Genomic DNA, 25,942 nt, shown 5'->3' with positions numbered 1-25,942 from the left:
CCTTGAGGTCACTGCTGGTTTTCCATTGCCATCAAAATATTTCTCACCTGGACTTGGCTGAATGGACTCACTCTGTGCCCGGGGACTCCACAGACACAGCTGAGCTCCCCGATGCTCCCAGCGTCAGTCCTGTCAGTCTCTGCCCAGGGCGGGCTGGGGCTCCTCATGCCTCCTGCTTCAGAAGTAGGACCGAGACTCCATTGGGGCCTCTTGGTGCCTAGAATCCTGCCACCTCCCGCCTGCTCTGCCCGCCCAATAGGGAGAGCACCATCTTGGGTCGTAAGGCCTTATTTTTTTTGCAGCTCTGGATAGATCACTAAATTTTCTGAGCAGATAGTGGAAGTTTCCCTTCTTAACTCTCTAGATTGTCATGATAATAGGAAACAAAGAGAAACAAGACTCAGGGGGATAATAATAAAGCTTTGGAAATGATTCTTGGGGTTGCCAAGGGCATCCGATGAGGAAATGTGTACGAGTTTTATAAAATATCAAGCCTTGTATTCCTTGGCTATCACATTTCACTGCCTGCTTCTGCTAATTTTGCAACCTGAAAAAGTGTTGGGGAACTCTTTTTTGAGTAGATTTATGTTGGATAGGATACAACTTCTAGTATATGTGCTGCTGAAGCGAGCACTAGGGTACAACTTCTAGACCTTACTTTTGTTGATTAATTTTTGGCTTACTAAGTAAACCAGGTAACTTGGAAGCCGTTGTTGCTTCGAAGACCTCTGTAGTTAGATCCCAGATATCAAACACTTTTCCTTTAAACATTTCATCCTCCACTTTCATTGTATCGGCCTTAAGAATCCTACTGCATATTTTTGGAGCTGTGAATTTGACTTTTGAGTCCTGCTGTACCAAAAAGTGGTCATTGATATAAGGCTTTTTGATAAGTAATCAATTCCCATCTTTTAATTTACAAGCTTACTTATTGTCACTGGAAATACACCATTAGTATATTTCAAAGTAAATGAAATGTGGTGATTCCTTCTATGTTGTCACGTGATTTCCCCCACAGAATTCTGCAGTTTAGATAGAATGGCTGTGAACCTTCTCTCATTTCTCTGTGCTGCCTTTTGTTCTGTTTACTTTTTCTTGCCTATCCTGGCAGGAAAACTAGAAACAACAAAAATGTCACAGATGCGCATATATGGGATCATAGGCAAGATGCATTCCAAAGACTGGAGGGAAGGATTCCTTTGGATGGCCCATAGGTAGATGTGGTCTTTTCCACCATTGAGGATGTAGCAGATGAGATTTTTAGCTGAGAGAAGTGTGCAAAGGCTTGCTGATGAAGGAAGTTAGAAGGAACCAAAAAGGGGAGAGATCAGTTGTTTGTTTACTACCTATGACACATTTGAGGTGGTAAAGGCAGAGGGTTAGTTGTCATTTTCCTGTGGAAATGCGTAATTATGTTTGTTAAGGAATATGGGTCATAGTCTGACCAGACTGTAGTGCTGGGTTACATTTAGGTCTAAAATACTAATTAATATAATATGCCTATGTGCTTACATGGAAGAAATGATAGAAAGATAGCTGTTTGAGTAGTGGGGAATGCCCACAGAAATTTACACATAGAGGTTCGGGAATGTTGGATAGTTGCCAGAAATAAAATTGTCTGGGGTTTAGAAAGAACATAGTTTTTGTTGTTAATTAGCTCTCTGTGGGGGCATCTGGGTGCTCAGTGGGTTAAGTGTCTGCCTTTGGCTCAGGTCATGGTCTCCATGTCCTGGGATCAAGCCCCACATCAGGCTCCCTGCTCAAGAGTTTGCTTGTCCCTCTCCTTCTACCCGCCTGCCTCCCGCTTGTGCTCTCTCTCAAATAAATAAAATCTTTTCAAAAAAAAAGAATTCGCTTTCTATGAAACTTTGTGTCTATTTTACTTAATTTATAAGGAAACTTAAATTTACAAGTGTTAAATGACTACTGCTAGTATATGCTAAATTTATAGGCAACTTCATCTATCAACATGCCTATCTTAGAATCTGTTTAGGATGGGTTTTGCTAAAGTCACAGGATAAGTATCCCTTTTCAGAATGAGTATTAGTATGGACACTTCTCCAAAGATATTTTTCAGTGACACAGATTTGTGTTAAATACTTCATATATTGTGCTATCACTCAAAAACTACGTGGATAGGAAAGAAAAAAATCTGTGGGCGTTTTTTCGAAAGGTAAGAATTTCAGAAAATTACTTTATTGTGGTGCTCTGGGACATGCAGGGTTCATCAAACAGTTTTCTGTAAAAGGCCAGGCAGTAAATATGTCAGACTCTGTGGGCTGTGTGTTCTCTATCATAACTAGTCACCTCTGTCGCTGTACTGTGGAAGCAGACATAAGCAGTTTGTAAGCAGAAGAGCACGTATGTCTTTTAATAAAACTTTATTTACAAACAGTGGCCCCCACAGGCAATAGTTCGCAGATCCCTCCCATAGCATATTCTTTCCAAGTAAGGCTCCTGCCATGGTAGAAAGTAACAAAATAATTGATCTTTGTTTTTAAGAGCAAGACATTTATAGATTTCTAGAGTATATTAGAACCAGTTTCTAAAAACTTGTACCACGCTACAGAGGGTCTTATAAACGTGAATGACACTGGAGATGTTTCCAGTTGTGTGCCACGTGTGTGTGAGACCACGAAGAAGATACCTCATGCGCTGTGGGGTGAGTCCGCTGGGTGTTCAAGTCAGTCCGCTGGGTGACGTCTCCCTCAGGCCACTGAGCCCTGGCAAAGGTCTTGCAGGCAACGAGGTGAAGACTGGAGATGCCCAAGGTGGAAGAGGCAAAGATAAGACCCCGGTGACCCTCACCATCTCCCTGAAGGGGGAAAGGGTCTCTCTCTCTCCCTTTCTCCAGCTTGAGACCTCTCATTCAGCAGTCACCTGGTGATTATCTTGGTTTGGGCACAGTGGCTGTTGGGCACATGGGATTTTAATAATTCTGCTGATGACAGGCGATTGAGTGAATTTGTGACAGGAAAAATAATCTCTAGTTCTGGTCTTGAATAAGTTCTAAAGTGAGTGCGCAGACGACTTCAGTATTTAAATAAGCCCGGAGAACCTGGGCAGTGGGCTCTTGGGGGCTCTGTGCCTATGCAGTTTCCTGGGTATTTTTGGCCCCTCAGGTACCCTCTGTGAATTATACCCCTTTAGGGCACGAAGTGAGCCAACTTTGATCTCTCTTTTTGAATCTGCAATGTTTATGTGGAAATTTCCTACCTTAAAAGATAATTTTCCAGAGTAACATTGAAGGGATCTTCTAGCCCGAGGATACAAAAACCATTTCTTGGGAGAAAGAGGCAACCCAACATAAATCTGCAAGTGTCCTTCTCCGACTACAGGTCTTGTGATCAACCCGGGCTGTTGGGAAGAGACCTAGAAATCAATGCCTCTCATTCCTAATGAGACCCTTCATGTGGAGCCTGCATGAAATCGAACACTGACAACTACACCCAGCGCAAATATTTTTACTATGCATTTCAATTTAAACACGTGTCAAGCCAATTACATATTTATGGGGTTTAAAGACTGTTCCACGAAAGACTCGGATAATACGCCCTCCTCAAATCTCGGTTTCACATAAGAGGAATTTGGTCTAATAGTCAGGCCTCTTGCGAGTATGCAATAAATCATCTTTGCAACCATAAGCGTGTACAGTTGACTGCTTACCGGGGCCCCTCAGCCGCACCCCCCAACCTGGTAGAATTTTAATTCCCTCAGTAAAATTGATTCCCCCGGTTCTGCACATTATTCTCCCTGTCTTCCATTTAGCCCGTTAGTTTGCTGACAGTAGAGTACACAGCACTTAGCAGCTGGTTTGTGGACCCATCAGTCAGGAAATTGTATGATAAATAGGAGGTAGCCAGGTTTGGTGGCACTTCCTTCTGCTTCAGCAGTTTTCGCCTGGCTTCGGAAAAGCCATCATGTGGTGTTTTGTCAAGGGCCCGCGTGGGAGAGGGCTGCGGAGCGGGGATCTTACCACGCAGCCCCTTGAATTATGACCCCCCCGCCCCCGACCCCGCTGCTCATGTGTAATCACCGGCAAGCAGGATAATTCTGGTGGCTGCTGGCAACACGGGTCTGTTCCTGTCGCATGGGTTTTCTTGGACATCTTCTTGAACCGTGATGGGATACGCTGTCGATCGTCCCCATACAAATGACAGGCCGAGGTGCAAAACGGAAGCACCCAGCGTTGGAGGATTTGGGAACTTTTCTCAGGTTCGAGAAATGTGTGAGGGTTTGTGCCACACGATGCCGCAGATGGGATGGGACAGGATCATACGCTTTTTTTTCCCCCCTTTACACTGTTACACTGAGCTCAGGCATGTCTCGAATCGGAGGAGAGGTGTTGCAGAGTGTTTTTTCTGGAAGGTACCTCCAGAGCCGTGGTCTCCACTGACCATGGGTGCGCCAGGAATAGCTGTTTGCACAGATGTCGTGAGTCCAAGAGAACTTATTTTAGGGTACATCAAGAGGGAAGCCAATAGAAACAGTAAAATGCTTAAATAAAGACTGGATGCGTGTGTTCAAATCAGATCAATCCCATTAATTATTTTTAAAAGATTTTATTTATTTATTTGACAGATAAAGACACAGCGAGAGAGGGAGCCCAAGCAGGGGGAGTGGGAGAGGAGTGGGCTAAGCAGGGAGCCCGATGCAGGGCTTGAACCCCGGGATCGTGACCTGAGCCAAGGGAGATGCTTAACCGACTGAGTCACTCAGGCGCCCCTCAGTCCCATTAATTTTTTTTTTTTTTATTTACCCTAATTCCAGACTGCAGAATCCGCAGATTTCCTTAGGACATAAATAAACACATACTCTCAGTCAGAATGAACTCTTAAGCTCACAGGACTCCAGACTCAACAGGGAGGAGGGACTACGAATGTCCCAATAATTGTGTCTTCCCTTTTCCTCTCAAATGGTTTTGCCGTGCTCGGTCATTTTCTCTTTCATTCTGAAAGGAGAGAGGGCGAGAATAAGAGTGAAATAAAATCTTGTTAAAATATCTTCTTGTTAAAAAATGAAAAGTCGGTGGTGCCTTTTTTTTTTTAAATGACTTTAAAAAGTTTTTTATCATTATTTTTTCCATGTTCCAAGGTTCATTGTCTATGCATGGTGGTGCCTTTTAAATGTCCACAGCAGCCCTCCAGGGTTTTTTTGGGAGGAGATTTTATGCTGCTTGGCTACACTCTTGATTTGATAGAATCAACAGGTTGGTCTTTGCCTGTGTGCAGATAATTAGCACAACTTCATTATCAAAACTCAGATGATAAGAAGGGCTGTGACTTCCTGGATGAAAGGAGGCAGATCCTGAACAGGGAATAAATTCACACATTTTGAGCCCTGTGTATATGAAAAATGTGGATTTGTGCCTTGTCGTAATTCATCGTTGAACCCACGTAGAGAAAATCAGATATGGTTGACACCCACTTACCTGATGGAGAGAATTTAATCACACAGACCACAGCCAAGAGCCAAGAAGGGAAGATGTGAAAAGATCTTCCAACTCTGATGTACTTGTCACAATGTCCTTCAAAATGGTCCTGGAAAAGGTGTCAGATAAACCCTTAGGAGGCAGGTCAGACTTTACGAATGCTTCATTGAAACGAAATGCTTATAGCCTTATTTCTCCGATTTCCAAGAGCAGAGGACGGGAGCTAAGTTTGAAGTCAATGGGAGGCAAGCATGTTGACCTGAGTGGCGACCACTGAAAGGACCACCCCCACGTCTGGTGGCCATCTTCCTCACCCTGGACTCAAACCCGATGCATTGAGTCCCAGTTCAAAGTTCGAAGTCAGGAACTATTTACTGAATGTGTGTCAGACTTACAAATTCGTGAAAAAGATGATTCCATTCAGTTGTAGGTTGTTTTAAGAGGGAAGAATAATCTTCATCGAAGATGGTTAAGTGAAATTGGACATTTTGGCTTCCCATGATGACTGATGCAAAGCTCCTGCACTGAATTTGACAGCAGGGCCCGATCAACTCTCAAACTTAGCACGCCAGCCATCAAGATTTGCATTACGGACGAGTAACTCCAACATTCTTTAATATTAAGTCCTAAGCAGTGCACTTCAAATAGAATTGAATTTTTGGTGTGTGGAATTTATACGGTATGCGGTGTGGCAAGGTGTGACGTGTTTGGAAATCCCTTACCCGTTCAGTCTCCAGCATGGCTGTTCTTGGTGAACTCACAGTGACAGTAGCATGGCCCCACGATGATTCTTCACCTCCCTGCTGGCCACTCCCTCCCTCCTTTATCCTACAACAAGCCCTGGATAGTCAGGAAGCCTTTGCGTTACAACATTCCTCTCCCAGTCCCAGCGGTTTTCCAAGAAAGGTTCCACATCCAGTGGGACCGTAGCTTCGGGCAACACCTTGGTTCTGTCAACAGTGTGTCCATAGTTTTTTGCTCTTATTTTATTTTTTGCTCCTCATAACCTTACTGGTTGCTTCTCAGAGCAAGGCAGCAAGGGCAAAGTTCAGACAAGGGAAGTAAGATTTCCCAGTTTTTTAAAAAAAGGTGGTTGTGTTGACATTCTCAAAGATGCTTGCTGAAGAAAATTTAGGAGAAAGAGAAATGTATAAGGAGGAAAAGGAAAAACACCTGAATTCATCACACACACACACACACACACACCCCACTTAGACATGGTGCGGGGGGTGGGTCACACCTGATCCATGTTTGGCACAGGCCCTCACCCTCCACCCAGAGTTTCTGTGTCACTTCTTGCAGACAAAACTCAGAGACTGTTCTCAGGTCTAGGCAAAACCTTCACACCTTCAGAAAATGCTGGAATCCCTCCTGAGGCCCCTTTGCTGTGCACATCAATCCCTGGGACTGTTTTCAGGCAATAGCAACGGGATGGCTTCGTGCACGTGTGGAAGGTAATATTTGAAGAGAGACCTCGGCATATGTGCTCAAACACAAGGACTACGGCCCTGGAGACACACCTTCGCTCTGTCACTTTGCTTCTTGAAAACCTCGGGGGGAAGACTCAGGATCAGCCAAGCTTCTCCTGATACAACGGCAAATTTCTCTTCAGTGTCTGCGGTCAATTACTATTTAGAAAATAAGTAAATAAATTGATGTTCGGATTTGTCAGAGCATCTGCTTAAGGTATTATAATCACTGGGAGTCGAGGAGCTGGGCTTCAGGACCCAGGAAACACTAAAACCAGCCTGAGCTGGACAGGAAGGAGGCCGGTCTGGGTTCAAGGTGAATGTCAGGGCTGCGGGGCTTGCTTTGCTCCCAGCCTCCCCCTGTCAGTGTGAGAGGGTCCACCAACCTCTTCCAGCTGGGTTAGCCCATTTCTCTGGCCAGCCTGGAGATTTGCTGCCCTCGTCCTTGTGTCAGGACTGTGGAGGCCTGACCCAGGACAGGAAGGAGGGGAGTGTGTGTTTAAATGTTAAAATTGTGGTTGCGTGTGTGCATGTGTGTGTGCGTGTGTGTGTGTATACCATACACACATATGGGAGTGCATACACATGTGTACGTAGACTCATGGATTCCAGCAGGGACTTTAGAAAAGGCTCCTTCCTTTAGAAAACATCATGGATATGAAAGAAACAAAATTCGTATTTGTGTTACATCTTTGTCTAAATTTCACATGACAGTACAATTACAAAAGGAACTATGTCTCTTGAAATCTGTTCCTTTTGCTTTCGTGGCTCCGTTCAGCCCTTCCTTCAGGGTGGGACATACCTTATCCCCCTTGCTCGCTTTTCCATGTGGGTCGTCGCTGCATTCCTTGCCCCCACGTCCTCGGGCACAGGTACGAGGTGCTTGGTCTTACTTCTGGGGTCCCCCATGGCCTGCTAATGAACTTGGAAGAGTGCTCCCACAGATTCTTGAACGTGGACGTGGCGTACGTGGCAAAGGCCGTAGAGCGGTGCGGGGCCTGGGTTGGGATTCTGTTTCAGGGCATTCCTTTCATACATGCTGGATTTTCTTTCTGTTTCAGACCCTTCTCATCTCTTTCCTGCGTTCCACCCTCCCGTACCGATCGACGCGAGACATCACGAGGGCCGTTACCACTACGACCCGTCCCCGATTCCTCCACTACATGTGTAAGTAGTAAAACCTTACCCTTTAACGAAGCAGAACAGAGCACAGGCTCCTCCTGTCTCACGACGTTCTGTTAACAGTGTGGCTCCTGGCTTTGAAGATGCCGTAGGACTCTAAGATTTACTTTTGAAATACGGCAAGCCTGTCTGTTTCTGGGCTCACTGGAGCAGAGCCCCGTGGCTTCCTGAAGTCATGCCTGTCACCCTAGGTGGCTGGCACGTATCCACTCTGTGTTTTGCTGATGTGTGTTCTGTGGGCTGTAAATACGAAATTAAAAAAATTGAGGTCTCATGGAAAACTAGCCCTCAGAATATGTAACTGGGGGAGATGGGGTCTGAGGGCCTCATGCCTTCATGACCGGTCGCCCGGAAGTCCTTCCTGCCCCAGCGATCACAGCGAATGGTCATGAAATTTTTATGGGGAATTTTCAGGGCCCCCGCAGTGTGTACAGTGAAAGGGACTTGACTGATGGAAATGTCTCCCAAACAGAACGGCACCCGTGATCGAGCGTGTGATTTACACAAAGATAAAGGGAGAGAGGGATGGTGGTCACGTACATTAGGAAAGAAAGCAGAGGGTTATGTGGAGACGAATATCATCTCACCCAGGCTCGGGGTAAAAAGAGTAGTGGACTTCCACCCTAAAATGGCATTTTCTTGTCATCACGTCCGGAGAACCGTCTGGAACTGTGATTACTGGACCCAGCGTCTGGGAGGGGCCGCCCTTTCCTAACGGCCTTGATGTATACATGTAGTCAGATCTGGTAATCACCCTTTATTCTGAGACAGTGACGTTAGAGAAGCACAAATAATACTTGAAGAATAATGCTGGTTATTTAGATGGTGGATTGCATCTCCGTGGTCGTTAGTTAAGCTGTGTAATTACGTATATGCCAAAGAAAAATGAAGTTGTTTTAAAACAAGTCCTCCTCTGTGAACAGAATTAATTGATATTAACAGCCATAACTACATGCCCAAGTACACATATAATATTTTACCAACAGTTTTTTGGATCTATCCCCCATTATTGAATTGTAATTTCAGAGCAGATTTGCCTGGAGGTAAGTCATAAATCTGTGTTGCAGACTTGCAAGAGCATTAAAGGAGAAGTGGGTATTTATAGAGAGACTACAGAAACTTGTGACTTAGTCTTTGACTTTTCACTGGAACCCAAGTAAGTGTTTACAGGGTTCCGAGGCCTGATAAAAATACACTCAGATGAAACCGTGAGGCCAATTAAAAGCCCCAATATAAAAAGGGAAGGACATTCCAAATTCAGGCAGAAACCCGCCGTGTAATTCGGCCTGTGGAGTGGAGGCTTTGCAGGACAGATGGGCCCACTAAGGTCCTCGACGAGCCTCTGCCCCGTGGTACAGAGCCAGCAAGGGCCAGACCAGCTTTGGAGATGCTCGTGGCTGATTCCTCCCAGTTACCAGTCTCTGTGCTGTGGTAATCTAAATCGGATTTTCTGTGGAATTTCAGAATTCTTTACACTTTCAAAAATCCTGTTATAGAGAAACTTCAAAAAAAAAAAAAGTTTATATAATGCAGTGAACTTGTTCCTATGGGTTTATTATAGCTTGCCTTGTTATTAAATTCATATATGAATTTAACCAATAAAAATCCCAAGTCTTGGTTCCTGGGCGGAATACAATAATAGCAAGCCCTTCTCTAGCCACACATTGTATTCTGGGCCCTGACCTCTGCGCCTTCAGTATTAACGCACAAGATGAGGTAAGTCAACTTTGGAAATCCCTTGGGTTGGAGGTTGCATTTCAGGTGTGACTGCTGAGCTGGGATTTTTATAGGTTTTAGGACTTCCTGCTTTTCCAGCCACGCCTTCGGATACTTTCACAGAATTGACTAAATGGATCTCTAGCTGCCTAAACGGATAGTTATCAAAATTCTTAATGTCAGGCTAACTGACCATCCTGAGGCCCTCAGGAGAGTCCTGGAGGCTTCTGGGACGGAGCATCATTGCCGCAAGCAGAGCGTAGTGAGAAGGTGGGTCTGTGGCTGCCCAGGTGGCTTGTCCTGGCAGGGTTCTGGGTGGGGACCCCAAGTCTGTGCGCTTGGCTCTGGGAGGCCAGGGCACATCTCTCCCGTGTGTCTTTATAACAGAACATTCTCTCCGTGTCGCCTTCGGTGGCCCTCCCTTGCTGCATGGCCTCATCCTTAAGGCCTAAATCAGATGTCATTTGCGCTGTCGTCCCCAAGGCTGTTCCTCAGAGCGCCCGACGTGTGCTTCACTGTGGCACCTGTCCCCCTTCCTGGTGGTTTATTGTCCACTGGTCACCGCCCCTGCTCATTTGGCAGGCAGTGTGCCCAGCCCTTGGCCTGGCACCTTGTAAAATGTTGTCCCTCTGGGACACGGGATGAGCAGGACAACCCCAGACCCCCCATGCTTGCTTAACTTACGCTCGCCTGTTCCGGGAAACATGGTAACATACGTTTGCGTGGGTCGGTTTCATCCCCTGCAAAGGGGGTTTTCTGCCTTCCCGGACTCCGAATTGCAGGAGGAGTTCAATGAAGTCAGAGCACAGAGCTCTGAGCAAATGCCGGGAGTTAGCATTCGAGGCGGCGGGGGCCTGGGAAACACTTATCTCGCTGGACCACGAACCCTTAGATGCCTGTGATCATTTTAAGAGCAGAAGGTCATCTGGGCAAGGTTGGCTTTGTTGCTGAAATCTAGACACCTTTGCTGAGGGGTGAAGCAGTATCCTGGAAGAGTAAAAGGGCTTTAGGGTTAGGGTTTTGGAACTCAGGTTCCAAACGTGAGTTCCAAAACGCTCACTCTGTAATTGTCTCCTAAAAAATGAGATCAAGTACGCTTACAGAGTTTGTAGAATAAACATTTTTAATTATACCAAGACAAAATTTGGGGATATTCTCATTATTTTGTACACATAATTGTCCTTCTGGTGCCAGCTTTTAAAAATGAAATTATAAGTCTCTTGCAAACAGGATTTGTGTTAATGATGGAAGTACCAGGAGATCTCTGTTTGGAGGGATGGCAGGCGCTGTGATAATTATGCTATCATATCCTATCATTAAAGATTCTATTGAAAGAGGTTTATAAATTGCTCCTCTTTTTAGATAAACCACCCTATATTAAGGCATCAACGATATGGCGCAAAATTAAATTAAAATCTCATAAAATGAAATATGTTCCGTATTAGCTGTTTGACACTTAATTTGCCTCTGAATGAGTAGAGGAAATCACAAATTAACCTGCCTTTGTTTTTTCAACCATGGCTTATTAGGTGTTAGAACAACTACAATTACAGCCTAATAATAACCACCAAGCCTTATAAATATGTACGGAAAAGCATCTGTTTGTGTTACAAAACCCAGCTTGTGAAAAGCAGTGCCTTTAGCTTACCCTGCCTTTCTCTGGGGGTGTTATCCCAGGGTCCACGGTCAGGCAGCGGAGACAGAGCATAGAAACTCACATTGTCTAAGTACTCCTGGAAATAATAGCAGAATTTCTCAGTATTTCCTGTCTTCGCCCAAAATCATGACTTTAGATTCACGGGCTTACAGGTGGGACGGAGGAATGTAAGCATCTTCTTTCCCTGAGTTGTCAGGGAAAGGTTGTCCTCGAAAATGTAGGATTCCTGCAATATATTCATTTAATTCAAGTAGTTTAGAAATGAAGAAACACTGGAGGTGGGAAATGTCCCCTTTTCTCCTGAAAGTTCCTCTCCACTGACTTCACCAGGACTTCTGCCCAAACGATAGATGAGAATGTTTTCTCACTCTCTTAGATCATATGGAAAAGGGCAGTGTTTTGGAGAAATATCAGTGAGAGCATTTTATGAGATGACTGAGATTTTTTCTGGAACATTCATGACAGAAGCTGAATGTGTATCTGGAATGGAGTAGATTCTTCCTTCCTGGTCTTCTCTGTATCCCATCCCATGCCTTGTGTGGTTCTCCTCAGGCCCACAGCCCTGCACAATTCCAGGAGGCATTACTATGTTCTGTGGGGTGTGCGATGCTCTTGAGGCTAAAAGTTACTTCTTGTTTTCAGATTTCACATGGAAATTTAGACAACTGCCATATTACACTCCATTCCCTCAAAGAACAGTTATAGGTCCGAGGGACTATGTCTGTCCTTATGAAGGAAGTATCTTCCTCTTGCATTCTTGAGTGTGGGCTTTTTTTTTTTTTTTTAATTTTTAGTGTCCAAAATTGTTGAACGATGCTCCTTTTTAAAAACTGGACATAGAGTGTCCCTAGAAACTCAAATGATAAAACTTTACTTTTGGTGTTTATTCTGGATTTTCTCTTGGAAGAAATGTCTATCTTGTACTTACAACTTTTGTGAGCCAGAGTTTTCTCACTTATGGACCCCTATGAATTGAATTTCGGACCGTCTATTTGCTTCCTACTAAACTCTGCAACTCATTTCCCAGAGCAGGAACCTTAGTTCCTAATCTGTTAGGATCGTTCCAACCCCACAGACCTTCTTGCCCACAGAGATGAGAGCAACCAGTGTCTGGAGCTGGGGGTGCGAACGGGGCTGTGTCCCTTCCCCATCCACTTCAATCACTGGTCCCAGAAAACCAGCTTCACCTTTTCTCTCTTGGGGGAAGTGAGAGCTCCTGTTCGGTCTCATTCATCAGCTCTTTATTCTCTTGCTTGAGTCAATGTGACTCTCTCCGGGGCCGCCCGAGTCCCTGGAATGATTCCACCTAACTAAGAAGAGGTGGTCTTTCTACTGAAAGTGGTCCACAACCTGGCCCCTGGGGAGAGGACGCCAGGCCCAGCAGGCACTCGTGTTAGCAGCGAAATTGAGGGCACTGGAAATAAGGCTTTGTCCCAAGATTATGACAGCCTCTTAGGGGTGAAACCAGGAAGATGAGTAGCAAGTATGGACATGAATAAATAAATTTCTTTCCAGGGAGAAAAGGCCCAAGAAAAGACATGTCATTACGGTAAAAGCTTAGACAAAGAAGGGCTAAGTAGCCGGCCGGTTCTGCTGTTCCATTTCCTTCCCTCATTTCTTCCCTCTCTCCCTCCCCGAATTCAGCACCTTCCGTGCTGTACCAGGTACCGTACCTGTCTGGAGCTCATGTAATATTATTCAAAAGCAACCTCCAGTCTAGCTGCCTACTTAAAACTTTGTGACAGGCCCTGACACAGAATAGTGGTTTTGTTCTTTTCATTCCTTTCAGTAAAGTACAGAGATTGAACAAAAACTTGTATTTGTATCTGGGGCCTACCCAGTTTGGACGATTTGAAGAGAACCATTTAAAATCAACAAAGGAAAGGCCCTTTTTACCCTCAGTGCTCTACCATAACCCTTATTAGGACTGGTAAAGGGTAGTGACAGACCCCATCAAATGATCAGAGCTAATAGAGTCTAACAGTCCGTGCCTCCCTCGCCCCCCCCACCGCCAAAAAAAAAAAAAAAAAAAGAACACGAAAGATGTATAATTGAGTTTCTTGAGTACAAAGACCATCTGTGTGGGGTTTTTTGCATTTGCTGGGCCAAATCCACACCTTATGCATAGTGGCTCCTAAATCAGTATTATTTTCAGGAACGATAAGGGGCTGTTTCTTTTAAGACCCTGCGTGATCACAGCTAACACCTGTCCTTTGTTTTTGTTTACTGCGGTCAGAGCCTGTCACCTTTATGCCAACAAGTCTAGCACACTTAGAACTCAAAGTCAAAACCTGAATAAGTTAATATGGTTATATTCTAGTACCTCTCGCGATGTCGGATGCCCTGATATTTAATCAGTTACTGGTTGTAAAAGGCCAGAGTTACCTTCTATGATTTTTATTACTGGTTCCCAGGCCCTTCCTGTGGAAATAAAGTTAACAAAATTAGCAATCTTCCATGGAAACCCTAAAAAACAGAGCAAAATTTCAAAATTAAGATTAGGGGGAAAAAAGGCATGAATAGACAGCACAATGTGAGAAAATATATACCAACCACAGCTTTCCTGTGACATTTGTGAGTATTTCACCATGGGCGAGGCACAATTTTAGAGAGTTTCGACATAATTATCTTGTGTTAAACTTAGAGAAGTGCTATGACGGAGTTGTCATGACCCAGCCTCGTTCTAAAGATACGGAGGCCTCAATGCACAGCATTTACACAGCTTGGGAGTAAGTCATGCCCCAGACATTACCCCCTTACACTTGACTTTTATCCTCTGCTTGTGAAAATCAGCGCTGCACACTTTGCTGGCCCACGCTTCCTCGGTGGGCACAAATCATCGTAACAACACCAGTCAGGAAGTTCTCCGTGTTACCAGCTGTCCTTGTCTTCCACAGATTTCTGAGGTGGGAAATATGGCACGAAAAGCCTTCTGACAGGGGCGCCTCGTGGCTCACTGGGTTAAGTCTCTGCCTTCGGCTCAGGTCATGATCTCAGGGTCCTGGGATCGAGCCCCGCATCGAGCTCTCTGCTCAGCAGGGAGCCTGCCTCCCCACCTCCCTACTCCCCCGCCGCCTGCCTCTCTGCCTACTTGTGATCTCTCTCTCCTTATCAAATAAATAAATAAAACCTTAAAAAAAAAAAAGCCTTCTGACCTAATGAACCTATCAATAGTCAGCAAAATGAGTGAAACATCGGTGTTTGCTGCTGTTTAATCTGTGAGACCAAATGATTGGACGGTGTCCACATCCAGCTAGAGGGAGGAGGTTGGCGTCAACTGTGAGGCTTCAACCTGGTACCTGTGGGGCAGTGCTTCACAGGTGCCTTTGAGAAGAAGGGATCAAAACACGGGTAATTAATAGTGATTACAGCGGTGAACTCCATAACATGTAAGCCACGTGTCTGCCTGGCACCTTCTTCCCTCAGAGCCCTGCGGCTCTCTCTCTCACTACACTGCACTCTCCCTCACTACAACACCTCCCAGCACTGACATCTCCTGATCAGCGAGGTCATCTGTGAGACTGTTGATGGAGTTTGGCAAAATACTACCCGTGAGCCTAGTAAACTCGTGGTCTGTTATTGCGAATAAAGTTTTATTGGAACACAGTGACCACCCCTTGTTTACTCTTGTCTCTGGTGGCTTTAGCAGTCCAGGGCACCTGAGACAGACAGAATGTGGCCACAAACTCTGAAAGATAGACTTTGCCAACCCTGACCTAAAATAACACCTTCTTTCCAGCCCTCTTCTTTGTCCCCTCTTTCTGCTTTAGTTTTCTTTCTTTTTTAATAAGTGAATGCCAGGCACCCTATTTCCAACTTTTAGACTTTCCTACTGCTAATCCCAACATTTTTCATTGCGTATCCTGTCCAGTTCAAAAAAAGAAAATAACTCTTACTGTTTGGTTATCACTTCTCATGCTTCACTGAAAAAATGTAAAGGCCGCCTAATTTTCAAGAACGTCAGGCCGCCTATAGCCACGGTTCCTTGTGTAAGTATGAAAACAGGTATGAGTTTCAGTTCCTCAACTACAAAAACTCTCACGGGCCGGCCGCTTAAATTCAGACCAACGGGGACACACTTCCCTTTGCATTAAGAAGTGAACACGACACCATGTACCAAAGGGCATCACTCTTATTTCTGTTTCGCAGGATTTCTGATAACTAGAATATTGAATTCGGTCATCGGCTGCGGAGAAGGCAGGCCCTAATTATCGTGCATATTCACGGAGTCTGAGCGGCAGCTTCTTGGATAAAATTCCTGTGTTCTTTGTGTTGTGCTCAGCAGTCAGGTCCGGGAGTGATATTGACTGGAGGCATTCACGGTCACTGAACCGGAAGCCGCCGGCTCTATAGAGCCTGCTGTCAAACCTGTTGCGGGGGCCCGGGGGGTACTGGACTGTAACAGACTTTTTTCTCTGAGTACAATGCTTCCACTCATGTTAAGCCCGGCTTCAAAGAAAACAGAAATTTACTGCCATGGTTTTATTTATTTTTCATCATACGCGTTTGAGAACATTGAACTCTCACAGCACTTGTCCCAAAGGGAAGAAGACACTTTCTCGGGTGAGTCCTATGGGAGGACGGCCACCCGATCGGAAGGGGCCTGCAGCCCTTCCTACGCGGTCCCCTCTCCTTCGCTTAGGTAACAGAACCCGCTTTTTCCGACTAAACAAAGACCTGCCATTTCCTATAGTAGCAAGGCACGCTGAGTTCATTTCAGACCTTTCCCCAGGGGAACAAAGGCCCATGACACAGGCATGCCTGTCATTCATTTCCTTTTGTTACTGCCGCACCCCCCCCACCCCGTCCCTGCCCCCAGCGAAACTCATACATCAAAAACTAAAATGGTCGCAGACTTGTTTCCAGAAACCTGCTCCCTCTCTTTCTGAACCCGAAGTAACAAATTAGCTAGATTTTCACATCTTTGGTGACATGAGGGAACTGGGCACGCTGAAAGGAATTAGCAAGGACCCGGTGAGTTTGGAAACTCATCCTCTGAGTCCTAAAGGAGCAATGTCTGGGCAGCACGTTCATTAGATAACCGTATTGAAAAGAACTCTGAAAAGCAAAATCCTGACCATTTTTAGTCTCGGTGTTATCTTTGTGGAAAACGCGTCAGAATCCTAACGGGTATCATTGCACTGCACATGGGCAAAAATTAACAAGTTGGTCCCATGGCTTCTGAAGCCGTGTTTCCCTCCCCCTCTAACGTAGCTGAGCTGGCGACAGTTTAAGTCTGGTGTTGAGAATGCGTCACGGGCCATGTTAGATCTCTCCTCTGCACCTCTGCCCCTCCCCTCCTTTCTGTCTCTGACTCTCTCCACACACACAGAGGAAGAAAAGGATGTAGAGAAAAGGGTTAGAGGTGGCAGAAACTGCCTTTGGGACATAAGAGTGCATGGCCAGTAAAGAAAGAAAAATAAAGGTGTGTAGTCGAAACCCATAGATTCTCTGAAATCCAAATGCTTAATATTCTGGGTTATGTAGCCTCTCCCATGTTTATAAGTTATAGGTACTTGAAACTTTCATAAGTGGCTTCGGAGAGATTACAGATTCCTCAAAAAGTTCTTGGTTGGGACTGCTCAAAGGGAGTAGGACGTTGATCCCCCATCGGACGATCGAAACTAATCGTAAAATGCACTGTGTATGTGTAGAGTCACAACTGAAGGAATTCTTTGAAAGGTTCACCTCTGAGAACCCTGCAACACTAGTCACTAGTCTTACCTATGAACTGTCCCTAAGGAGCCCCATTCTCCCTGGGCCCAGACTCCGTCACCCCCACATGGTCAGAGCTCTGAAGAATTACATTAACCCCAGGCACATGAAGTGATCCCCAGTGCCTGACAAGTCTAATGTGTGTCTCCTGCCACCTGAGAACGCGTTGGGTCCTAACCAGAGAACCACCAGTCCTCTTCTCACTACATTCAAATAGGATCCAAATAGTGCCAAGTTCATCAGCAATGAACAGCATCTCCATTATAGGGGGGGTAGCAGGGGGGAGGCCCTGGCAGTTAAGTGATCTGCCTCATTTGCAAAGCAAATTCAAGCAACCATGTTGCATGAATATGATTTACATTTTTAAGACAGAGTCCAAAGGAAGCATTCCGGGCTTACCAAAATGCTTCTCGCCTCTATTCAATGGAGTCTCTGACTCCCCCATAGAACAAAATTCCCATATTCCCAGCCTGCATTGTTTTCAACATAAACAGTGCACACCAGTGAAAGTTTTCAGACATAAACTCAAAATTGTCAATCCATAACAAAGGTTATGGAAGTTCTAAATGGGGCTCTGCTTTTAAAAGTTTTCTCAGGTCATATTTGCCTGGGATGGAACAGATTGTTAGAATTACAGTTGGCCCTTGAACAATGTGGGGGTGAAGGGCACTGACCCCCCCCCCCACTGCAATAGAAAATCTGTGTATAACCATTGGCTCCCTGAAAACCTAATCACTAACTGGCCGGCGGTTGACCAGAAGTCTTAACAACAACGTCAACGGTTCATGCATATTTTTTATGTTTTATGGGTTATATACTGCATCCTTACAATAAAGTAAATTAGAGAAAAGAAAATATTACTAAAAAAAAAATAAAAAGAAAATGTTACTAAGAAAATCGTAAGAGAAAAAAACATTTATGGTACTGTTTCCCCCAGAAAAAATCTGGATAAGTGAACATGTACATCTCAAACCTGGATTGCTCAAGTCAAATATATATTGGAATATATTATTTATGTTACCTAATATGTTCCTTGGATTTATTTATTTAAAGTAAGGATTCTATGTATCTTCATTGTTTTCCCATCCGTAGCCTATATATTCTGTATTACGCACACACATGGAGCTCACTTCTGTCCATTTTCCGTGTGGTAGTTTCAGTTTGTCCTTGGGATTAGTTCACATGATCTTCGGTCTTAATGGAAGTCGTCAAGAAGGGAAAAGAAGGTCAGTCTGAAGTATTTTAATCTTGTTTTAATGATCAAAATCTGGTCACCTCAGACTTGGGATTTCAGGACACAGAGATACACATCGTCACCGGTATTGAGAGAGGGACAGTCTGAGTCAGCGTTCCCGTGGAAATCGGGGAGGGTGGGGGCGGGGGCTGGAAGCAGGGGTCCGACTTCCTGTAAAAGGCAGCTCGAAGCCTGTGGAGGGCTTCTCTCCAGAGTCGGAGAGTCATCCGGCTGTGAATGTCCCCTGATGTCCCTGCGATAGGATTTTCAACATGGAGTCCTTGAGCGTGTTGCAAGTCTGTCCTCATCCTCTAGAAGGTGGCTTGCAGGCCGTGTGGGTCCAGCTGGGCAGCTCACGCCCTGGCGAAGGCCTTCCTGTGATCTGGAGAACAGTCAGAAGATAGGTGGCACCATATGGAATTTGGGCTAATCTCCCCACCTTTGCCCATCTTTTGACCCAGGCAGACCTCGGACTTTTCGGTTATTTGGGTGATCGTTGTATGCTGTTTCTCTGTTTGTGGGGAGGAGGGAGGTATGTGGAAGCTGCATGGCAAGGCCTGAGAAGTGGAGTCTACTCCTTCCCCCCCAAGTGTATCTGAAAGAAACATCCTTCTTGGTCTGTTTGCTTTGCAAGGGCGTTCTTTGATGAGGCCTTTGTCCGAGGTCCCCACTGAAGGCTCAGTGTACTCAAGCTTCAGAAAACGCTATTGGCCCTTCTTTGTTTTCTTTGTTGAACTGTTTATTTTGCTTTCTTCCCACGAGGTTCCCTGGCCTTGCTCTGACAACGCTTTTCTGCATGAATTACATTCCTCGGAGCCACAAGTCTCCAGATTCTTCCAGCCCATTTGATTCTGGCCTGTGTGATTAGTCCATCGGTGCAACCTGCCGGGGGTCTCTGCCAAGCAGGGTGCTTGCTAAGTGCCCCTCACAGGGAGACCTAAGGACACTGGGCGCCTCATTAGTGAGAGGGTGACGTGTCACTCCAGGGTCTCAGCTTAGCTGCTGTTGAACCATCACTAGGTCTAAAATCACTGAAGAACTCTCCTGGTCATTTGGCTTCCTTTCTCTGCGACGGAGGCTGTTGAAGGAGGTAGATCAGAGCGCTGCGTTCGTGCCCTCTTCAGTGACAGAACTTGTCCTGTGTGGGAAGCGCCGGAGAGCTCTTTAAGGCCTTTTCAGTTAAATTTACATTTTGAAGGAATTTCATAATCATTTGCATAAAATGCATTTCCATCTGTGAAGATATAATGAACAACAATAGTAAAAATTACTCAGATACCTTAATCTTGGCCATTATCTTTTCTTATGCAATACGTGTCGTTTTCTGAAGTATGGTTCATGACTGAGACAGACAGACAATGAACAGACTTATGAATTACAGTTTTTTTAAACTTATCTTAATAAAGATTAAACATTTGTTTAGTGAGTTATACCTCCATTACGGGTAATGCTAAAACACTGGGATACCACTCTTCAGTTCAGCTCCCTTAAAAACCAAATTCTAAGGGCAGTCGAGTGGCTCATTTGGTGAAGCATCTTCCTCTGGCTCAGGTCACGATCCTGGGGTCCTGGGATAGAGCCCCGTGTTGGCATGGGGCTCCCTGCTCCTCGGGGAGTCTGCTTTTTCCTCTCCCTCTGCCCCCCTCCCCTACTTGTGCCCTCTCTACCTCAAAAAAATGCATAAATCTTAAAAAATTAATAAAATTCTACCAGGGATCTGTTTGCCCATTGGGTGAACATGGGCTCTGCACGAATCCAGTCTTTCACTCATGAGTGTCTTGACTCTAACAGGCAGGTGGGGAACGCTGTCCCTAACTGGGAGCCTGCATTTCTCGATCATGTGTCTGGAAGTAGTCCTGATGTGGAACTTCCCAAATGGAGAATCAAGAATTGTTCAGAAATTATTGAACCTAAACAATCTGTGATGAAAACTATATGCATTATAAATAGATCTTCATACAGAAGCTCTTCCTTCATCAACTGGGGAGGACCCCAGACAGCGGGCCAAGGTGTGGTTCTGGTTCTTTGAGATCCACTTCTTTCTTTGCGGGCCCTGGTTCAAACTGAGTTGTTGGTGTCTGGTCTTCGGGAGCCCTGGAATGGCCGAAAACAGTGGGCCACAGACTTTCTGTAAAGGGCGCTCACCAGCCTTCTCTCTCTCTCTTTTTTAATACTTTACTTACTTACTTGACAGAGAGGGCACAAGCAGAGGGAGAAGCAGGCAGAGAGAGAGGGAGAAACAGGCTCCCTGCTGAGCAGAGCCCAATGTAGGGCTCGATCCCAGGACCCTGGGATCATGACCTGAGTCAAAGGCAGATGCTTAACCCACTGAGCCACCCAGGCGCCCCTTGCCTTCTCTTTGGCAAAGACACGGCTTCACTCTGTGGGATCAAGGTTCTTCTTCAGACGGGGGATTTGTCAGGAAGGTGAGGGTTAGCCCTCTTTGGGCTAGAAGAGGCACTTTCTCCTTGGAGTGGGCTCTCAAAACAGGTTCCCCAGCAAGCAGAAACACAGCTGCCAATACTTCCCGTGCGACACAATTAAAACTCTCACAAGTGGGAGCGGATTGCAGTTTTGCTCAAGAATCACCTCTGAGTGGGGCACCTGGGTGGCTCAGTGGGTTAAAGCCTCTGCCTTCAGCTCAGGTCATGATTTCAGGGTCCTGGGATCGAGCCCCGCATCGGGCTTTCTGCTCAGCGGGGAGCCTGCTTCCTGCTCTCTCTCTGTCTGCCTCTGCCTACTTGTGATCTCTGTCTTTCAAATAAATAAATCTTTAAAAAAAAAAAAAAAAGAATCACCTCTGAGCACAGCCCAGTATAATGTTGGCTACATTAGCCCATGATAATGCTGTTTTCTTGGGTTTCAGAGCGCAATTTCAGAAAATTCAAGTAAAACTCCGTTGGTATATGGCTTCTGGTGAACCTCTTCTTAAAACCAGTTTGTAAGTTCTTTTCAAAAATCCACGTAGACCGGGGCGCCTGTGTGGCTCAGTGGGTTAAAGCCTCTGCCTTCAGCTCAGGTCATGATCCTGGGGTCCTGGGATCGAGCCCCACATTGGGCTCTCTGCTCAGCAGGGAGCCTGCTTCCCCCTCTCTCTCTGCCTGCCTCTCTGCCTACTTGTGATCTCTGTCTGTCAAATAAATAAATAAAATCTTAAAAAAAAAAAAATCCACGTAGACCTCAGTTAAGTTCCATTCTCTGCTCTGCCTCAAATTGGATCATGGAACTGGATCATGGAACACTTTCCCTGACCTCTCTGGGCTTCTTTGTCTTCATCTGTGAACTAAATTAGTTGGGATGATCTGATTCCTTCTTAACATCCTGTAGTTATGGGCAAGTTAGGTTGGTTCATTGTTTTCTCCTTGCATGTGGGCACTTAGAATAGGAACAGAAAATGAAAACTTTGTGACCCTAACGCATATATGCCCTCATGTCATTTTTGCCTCCTGCCTCTGTTTCCTGATGGGGAGATCTGCTGAGAGAGGAGCACGGCTCCCTCCCTCTTTTTCCTCCTGGCCAAGGGATGCCTCGCCCTTCCCTGTGTCCCCAGCACATAGGGCCATTTGAATATAAACTCGGACAGGTTGCCTTTGGAATGAAGAGGTCACTGGAAAGCCATACCATTGGTTCTAGGAAGAGCCTTAAGAATGTCAGAATATATATAGGCATATATGCACATGTTTGTGTTTGGTTTGGGGTAGTTTTCCTTTGCGTTGAAGGTCATAGACTGGGTTTGAATCCGGCTTAGGTATTTAGGTGTTAAGGGCAATTTCATGATTCAGTCCCATTTTATATCAAGAACCGTGTGAAGGAGCAGATAGCGAGCTCTTAAACTGGCGTCTGTCATGGCACAGGTGTTTGACAAATGGCAGAATTACCCAATAAGTATCTGGTCTGTTACCCTATTTAAGTCTAAGTCATACAGCCTTTCCCCACCTCTGAAATGGGAACGCATCTTACAATCTGTAGTGTTTCACCATCGCTGTGAAGTAGTGTTTCACCTTGGTGAAGGCATGGTCACGAGGAGGATTCAGGGATCTCTGAGTAAAATTCTTTTGCCTTGTATTTTCCTTTCTGTGCAAGTGCTAGAGGGAGGCATGATAAAAAGTAGGTGTGAGCAGGTCTCGGAGACCTCCTTTGGGGGAGTATAAAGCAGAAATGGAAAGTGATAAGTATTGTCGTTCTTAGCGGCACCTAAAATAATGTTGCGTCTTTAGATCAATAGCAACGTCGCCTCGATGAAATCCAGTATATCTCATAAGTAGCCCATATACATTATGTCTGTAGGTATGTAGTCAGCAGGCAAAAAGCTGTCTCACTGTCAAGTTGGTCCCCCCGCCCCCAAGAGTGCAGCCAATTTTTCCTAAATGTTATAATAATGGATCTTGTGGCAGGACCTTAAGGTTAAAATGTGGACGATGTTTGGGAAATGCTCTTGCTCCCTAAATCCTATAAAACGTGAGGGAGGACAGCTTCAGCCTGGAACAGTATAAAGGAGGGAGGCCTGTGTCGCATGCTGGTTAGGCTGGCGTGTTCATGCAGAAGGATAGCCCAGGCTCTCCGAGGGTAAGACTCCATGATTAATGGTGTTTATTCTTGACAGAAGCCTCCTTTATTTATCTGCAATACAGTTTAGTGATTTTATCAGGCACCTGAATGAAAAATATTCAGTCATACCAATATTGCAGTGTAAATTGAGTAGAGTCACTTTTTATTATATCTTTCTGCCTTATCATCTGCACAGTAATTTTCTAGCAGAGGTTTGATATGGAAAGGCTGGATTTAGCTGTACTTGACACAAAGCCTCTTCAATTTCCCCTAAAAGTTCAGGCTGCTCTTAGAAATGTGTGTGTGTCTGTGTGTCTGTGTGTGTGTGTCTGTGTGTGTATAATATATAAGCCCTCCCTCTTATCCAGGCAATTTCAGGATTTGAAAGAATAAAGATAAAATGCACAAACCTGGATGGGAAAAGTGTTGTTAATATAAAAATATCTAATAGCTGTGAACTCACTGGTAAAAAAGCTTCTTTAGTGTTTAAGCTGTGGCTCAGTTCTGAGGCTTTCGTGTGGCCACGCGGTCCCACTTTTTTCTCATCAATCACCATCCAAATCCAATCAGCATAAAACCAGACCCTTTTATTTCTCCTGGGAGTAATATCAAAGTTGAAGTCCAGAGTGGCCCAGGGGGGACATTAGTCGCTGCCGTGATGGAAAATGCCGTTCCAGACAAGGGAGAAGGGAAAGAAAATGAAGTCTCGTTGGTGGGACACTCGAGGAAGGAGTCCTGAAATATTCAACCAAAGTTTATTCAGGTAACAAACGTGATCACATTAGATGTCAGAGCAAATCGGTAGCAGATGGGGACAAGCGATTTGAATCAGAAAAATTAGGATTGTAGGACCAAAGAGACTTTTTAAGCTTGGAGGTTGGAATGGTAAATCGTCTCTCCCATTTTACCGTTAGCAGGAAGCGTGTGTGTGGTCCTCGGCACCTGTTCTCAAAGGGTAATAACCTCAGGTCATTCCAGCACATCATTTAGACGTTTCTCTTCCCTTCAATCTGTCCCCACCGTGGCATCAGAATAGCGGCTTCCAGGGCGCCTGGGTGGCTCAGTGGGTTAAGCCTCTGCCTTCGGCTCAGGTCATGATTTCAGGGTCCTGGGATTGAGCCCCACATCGGGCTCTCTGCTCAGCAGGCAGCCTGCTTCCCCCTCCCCCTCTGCCTGCCTCTCTGCCTACTCGTGATCTTTCTGTGTCTGTGTCAAATAAATAAATAAAAAATCTTTAAAAAAAAAAAAAGAATAGTGGCTTCCACTGGGAAGAAGGGGACACAGGGGGAGATCTTGTGGGTCTTGTCTGTGTTTCCGTGGTGTTCCTCCGGACCCTGGGGCCACGGGCTCTGAAGCCAGGAGAGCCAGAGCCCTGGGGAGGTCCTTCTCTCCTTACATGGAAGTTACTGCTTCCTTTCCATTGAGTAATGTAGACAAATTATTCCCTCGTGCATGAGATGTATTCTTTTGCCATATTTAATTTATTTTTGAACAGTTGGATATCTTCCCAGGGGATGAAATTCTGGAATATTGAGAAGTGTCCTGGGATATAAAGTCTTAGCACATAATAGAGTCCTACGATGCCTGCCAAATAAAAAAGGCCCACTATTTTACTTTCACTAGGCCAGAGGGCCCTAGCAAATCTTAGGGGCTTTACTCTGGAGGATAGCGATTCAGATAATTAATAATAGTTCCTTGATGGATGTTCCTCTTACCTTTACAATAAGGATAATTTCAAGAACGACAGAAAGTATGAGTTAAGGATCCTAAGAGGAAAAACCCGAGAACACGCTAGTCAGTGGTTAATGGTAATAATAATTATGAGGATTTCTGATGGTGATGAAATATGGGAAACATCCAAACCATATATTTTTATATTGGGTTAGGGGGACCCACCTAAGCTCAGCATGCCAGACAGCTGCTGAGAAGGAATATTCTAGCTGGTTCTTGAAGGAACCCATCAAAATAGAAATTGAAACAGAAGCCTCATCTTCTTGGCTCAGTTTTCCAGAGGCACCCTTGTCTTTGGTGTGAATCTCCCCCATTCCACCTGCAAGAAGACATGAAGCAAGGATTAAACTGTTGGAACCTGACTTCCTCTTTCTAGTTATTTCCACGCAATCTAAAGCCTCCTGCTGGGTGACCTCTCACTTAAATAACAGATCCTGGCTTGGTGCTCTCGAGATTTTTTAAATGTTTCTTTACCTTAAATTGTTGACATTTCCAGGTAAATGAGGTAAGCACAGACTTGTTTGTTGAGTTGGTTAAATGCGGTGTTGAATTGAATTTCTTGTACGTACTTTATGGTCCTCTTTCTTTACACGTGGTGGGTATCACGGTTCAAACCCAAAAGTTTCCCCCAAAGGGTATCACGGTTGGTAGGAAACTCTACGTTATTAGAAAACCTAACAGCTGGATGAGCGAACGCAATGCGGCCCAAGCTTCTTTTAGATACAGTTAGTCTGCAGGGCTTAGGTCTGTGCTGAGTCTCCCACGCTATTGTCTTCCAGTATCTTTTTATTTTGCTGTGTGTTTTCTTTTTGGAAAAGAACACTGTTTTGCCACTTGGAGTGCTGCTCTTGGATAGAATGGGTAATTCATTAGATTCCAAAAAATAAGGTCTGTTAGAATGAATGGAAAATTGGCAGCAGTGTCAGAGAGATCACACTTGGAAATTTCTGTCACACACCGCCCCCCTCCGTTTTTTTTTTTTCTTTTCTCACAGCAATGGATTTTTGAATCAAAACCAAGAGTCACCATTCCCTTGAGTTTCCTTTTAGAAAAAAGAAATCCTGTGCATGTTACTGAGGTCGAGTAAAGTCAGTAGTTTATTTGCTGTGTTAAAAGAGGTGAGGTGGGGAAGGTGGGGTGCTTCTAAATGATACCAGGGGGGTCAGATGGTTGTAGGGGAGAACAGCCCCCTCCCTGTACAGTCCTAAGAAGTCGGTACACGAGGAGGCCATGGAAGCTGGATGACCTTGGAATTACCC

The 25,942-nt window shown here is 45.1% G+C and overlaps 1 protein-coding gene across 1 annotated transcript in view; it reads left to right on the top strand.

Moving 5' to 3' along the window:
- LOC111157049 (GLI family zinc finger 3) overlaps positions 1-25,942 on the top strand; it is a 277,575-nt gene that overhangs the window by 142,641 nt on the left and 108,992 nt on the right. The window contains exon 4 of the mRNA XM_022518260.1: positions 7,962-8,067. Coding sequence (XP_022373968.1) covers positions 7,962-8,067 — 106 coding nt within the window. The remainder of the gene's footprint in view (positions 1-7,961; positions 8,068-25,942) is intronic.

The sequence above is a fragment of the Enhydra lutris genome, unplaced genomic scaffold, assembly GCF_002288905.1.
Source record: "Enhydra lutris kenyoni isolate GAN:26980312 unplaced genomic scaffold, ASM228890v2 scaffoldscaffold51, whole genome shotgun sequence".
Classification (NCBI taxonomy): domain Eukaryota; kingdom Metazoa; phylum Chordata; class Mammalia; order Carnivora; family Mustelidae; genus Enhydra; species Enhydra lutris.
The sequence above is the reverse complement of the archived record's forward strand: the minus strand, read 5'-3'. Positions and strand labels throughout refer to the sequence as shown.